The 3,765-nt window shown below is 39.3% G+C and overlaps 1 protein-coding gene across 1 annotated transcript; it reads left to right on the forward strand.

Annotated features, from left to right (window-relative positions):
- The first annotated feature begins 660 nt into the window (after positions 1-660).
- Positions 661-1,611, forward strand: LOC113115515 (olfactory receptor 52K1-like). The gene has a single exon (XM_026283105.1). It carries the CDS (start codon positions 661-663, stop codon positions 1,609-1,611), a length of 951 nt encoding a protein of 316 aa, XP_026138890.1.
- Positions 1,612-3,765: the final 2,154 nt, after the last annotated feature.

Here is a 3,765-nt window from a genome sequence, read left to right on the forward strand (position 1 = left end):
TTAAATGTACTTATTAAAACTATTTGACTATAGTCAAAAGTAAAATAAACTGTAACTTAGGCCTGATGTTCACATTACAGTTTAACCTGTGGTAGGCCTACTGAAAATGGTACTTAATATTGATATATTTCAATGCATTATATTAAGGTTACAAAATCATGAGACAATAGTAATGGCAAGGACTCAAGCATATTAGTGTCAAAAAAACCAAACTGTTCATAACATAATCATGAATAAATGAGACAGCAGAAACTCCAAACAACACGTCAATTTGTGGGAGGTCCCTCTAGTCTTATTTGTCTTCATAAATGGTGACTATGTATATCATTGTTAAATGGACATACAAGGAGAAATTTTTTTTTTTTTGTGGATTAATGCAAATAGTGATTGTGAATCTTCTCCATCAAACTTAAAATAATGCAAGTTTAATAGATTATGCTTATTGCAGAATAATTTCCATGGAGGTAATGTATGTGAATGTGATTATCAATATAATCTGTGAAGAATTTTATAACCGCAGCAATTGTGCCAGAAATGAAAAGTTTTATGCTGTTTATTTTGCAATGAAAGTCAAATTCTTGTGTAATTGTCATTTTAATTGTCATAATTTTTATATTTCAGTGAACTTGCATCAGGTAAATCCAAAGTCATTCTAGAGTCATGACTCCCACAAATGTCACTGTCTTTACTGAATTCTACCTGCTGGGATTTCCAGGACTGCATCCACACTATTATGGAGCCGTGGGAACCCTTTTGTTCTTTGTCTACTTGACACTAGCAGGAGGAAATCTCTTTATCATTTCATTTATTGTTTATGAGAGAAGCCTTCAGAAACCCACCTATTTAATCTTCTGTAATCTTGCAGTGTCTGATCTTGCTTTTGGAACTGTCACGCTGCCTAAAGCTATTGCAAAATACTTTTTCAATAGCAGTGAGATACCATTTTATAGCTGCTTTGTGCAGATGTTTTTTGTTCACTACTTAGGGACTATTAACTCTTTCTTAATGCTATTAATGTCCATTGATCGGTTTGTTGCAGTGTGTAACCCACTGAGATACTGTGTCCTTATTACAAATAAGACTATTTTATTGGCATGTGCATTGATTTGGATCATCTGTATTTCATGGCTGACAGTCATTGTTTATCATGCCTTTGATGAGCCCTACTGTGATTCTAATGTAATAACCCAAAATTACTGTGACCAGAATTCGATAATTAAACTGTCCTGTGGAGATACAAGGCACAAAAAGTTGTTTTCATTTTTATGTGCCATGTTTGTTCTTTTGGGCTCTTTGATTTTTATTATATTTTCTTTTATTGTTATCATCACGTCTGTTTTCAAAATCACAGATGTTCAGGCCCGTTACAAAACATTCTCAACTTGCACTCCTCAACTACTCATCATTTGTCTGTATTTTGTGCCCAGATGTGTTGTTTATGTGCATGATGTGACAATAGCAATATCACCTGGCATTCGTGTTATGTTAATCATGTGGTACAGTCTTCTCCCACCTGTTGTCAATCCAATGATTTACTGCTTCAGAACTAAAGACATCAAAGATGCATTGAAGAAAAAAATTAGAGATAGGAAAGTGAACATGCAGATATGATGCACTAAAAATATTGAAATTGCTTTAATACAATAGAGTCCATTGTTTACACTTTGCCCTGTTTATATATTTATATAAATTGTAATTCTGGCTTTTCTTAAACATAATGAGAATCAATGACATATTTGTGAAATAGTGAATATTTTCCCTGGTGTACAATTTTTTTTTAGTAAGTATATTTTATTGCCCACTTTTTTATTTTATTTATTTTATTTATTTATTGCATATAAGTTGTAGATAGAACACAGATAACTCACTCAGTTGTATAGTTTAGTTATGATCTTCATTTCATTTTAAGGTATTTTTGATTCATGAAATTTTCTAACACATTTCTCATCTACTCAACATTTAATAGTCAAGTCATTATCCAGTGTTAAATTGTACAATAATAGTAAAAGAGAGCTGAAGGTAAATGTGGAAGTTGGACTGAAATGTAAATTAATAGCTAATGCAATTTCTGTTTCTGCCTTGGAATATGTCTAAAATTAAAGTGTACTGCTTCTGTAAATATATTCTTCTATCATGGGACATTTATATATATATGCAACACATTAAGTGTAAGTGTAAGTGTAAGTGTAGGCACAGGTTTTTATTAAAACAGTAAAACTCTGATGCTGAACATGACTGACACAGCCCTACATATAGGACTAACAAACGAGACGCACCTGCGACTGATCTGATCGCTCGTCAGTGCAGCTGGTGCTGATAGGCAATTAGATCAGCGCAGAACACACCCCAGAATGAGCAAACAAACCCGCAAACCATGACATTACCCCACCCCCTCGGAGCGTCACCTGATGCTGGTAGAGGGTCCTACCTGGCAATTGTAAGCATCGATCAGGGAATGATCCTATATGTCCCAGGCAGGAACCCAACTCCTCTCCTCCGGACTGTAACCCTCCCAGTCCACCAAGTACTTTTGGGAAGTCATGGCCTAGTGGTTAGAGAGTGTGTCTCCTAACTCTAACGTTGTGGGTTCAAGTCTCTGGCCTGCAATACCACGACTGAGGTGCCCTTGAGCAAGGCATCAAAACCCCAGCTGCTCCCCGGGCACCGCAGCATAAATGGCTGCCCCCTGCTCCAGGTGTGTGTTCATGGTGTGTGTGTTCACTGCTGTGTGTGTGCATTTGGATGGGTTAAATACAGAGCACAAATTCTGAGTATGGGTCACCATAGGCTGGTTCCCCATCTATGATTCACAGCGGTGGGGGAAACGGGACAGGGGGATTAATAGTTGAATGAAAAACTGGCTTGATTTTAGATACATGGGTGAGTCCTCTGGTATGCCGGACAAAGTTTGAGGCAGACCATCAACGGACTAAGGATCTTGGTGATGGTAAATGGGCAGATGAATTTAGGAGCTAATTTTCTACAAATGAGCGGAGAGGAATATCAGCAGATGAAAGCCACACTTTGACCAGCGACATAGATGGGAGGTCTCAACCAGTGACAATCGCCCCGGACCCTTTTGCCCACCTGCAGAAGGGTCTCCCTGGCCGTACTCTAGATGTTTCTGCACCCCTGGAAGAATTTGTGGGCAGAGGGGACCATGACTTCAGATTCCAGAATAGGAAAAATTGGTGTCTGGTACACTAAATTACACTCAAATGGAGATAGGTCTGTGGACAACACTGGTAATGAGTTATGCGCATACTCAAGGCCATGAGATATGCTGACTCCAAGAGGATGGATTCTGTGACGCTAAACATTGCAACCCTCGTTCCAAATCTTGGTTGGCCCTCTCTGCCTGACAATTGCTCTGGGGATGAAACCCAGAAGAAAGACTGACATTCGCCCCCAGCAACCGACAAAACTCTCTCCAAAATTTGGAAATAAACTGGGGACCCCTGTCAGAGACCACGTCTGTCGGGAGGCCATGGATGCGAAACACGTTGTCTATGACAGCAAACACTGTCTCTCTGGCTAATGGTAATTTGGGCAGAGGGATGAAATGCGTAGTCTCCAAGAACCTGTCCAAAACCACCATGTTACCCTGTGAGGCAGGGAGACCTGTAACGAAATCTAGCGCAATATGTGACCAGGGTCTCAAAGGAACTGACTACGGTTAAAGAAGCCCAGCAGGAAGGCGAGTGGAAGACTTACTAGTGGCGCAGACCCAGCAGGTCAATACAAAACGACGAGTGTCGCGAGCCA

This window comes from Carassius auratus, chromosome 15 (assembly GCF_003368295.1).
Source record: "Carassius auratus strain Wakin chromosome 15, ASM336829v1, whole genome shotgun sequence".
NCBI lineage: Eukaryota > Metazoa > Chordata > Actinopteri > Cypriniformes > Cyprinidae > Carassius > Carassius auratus.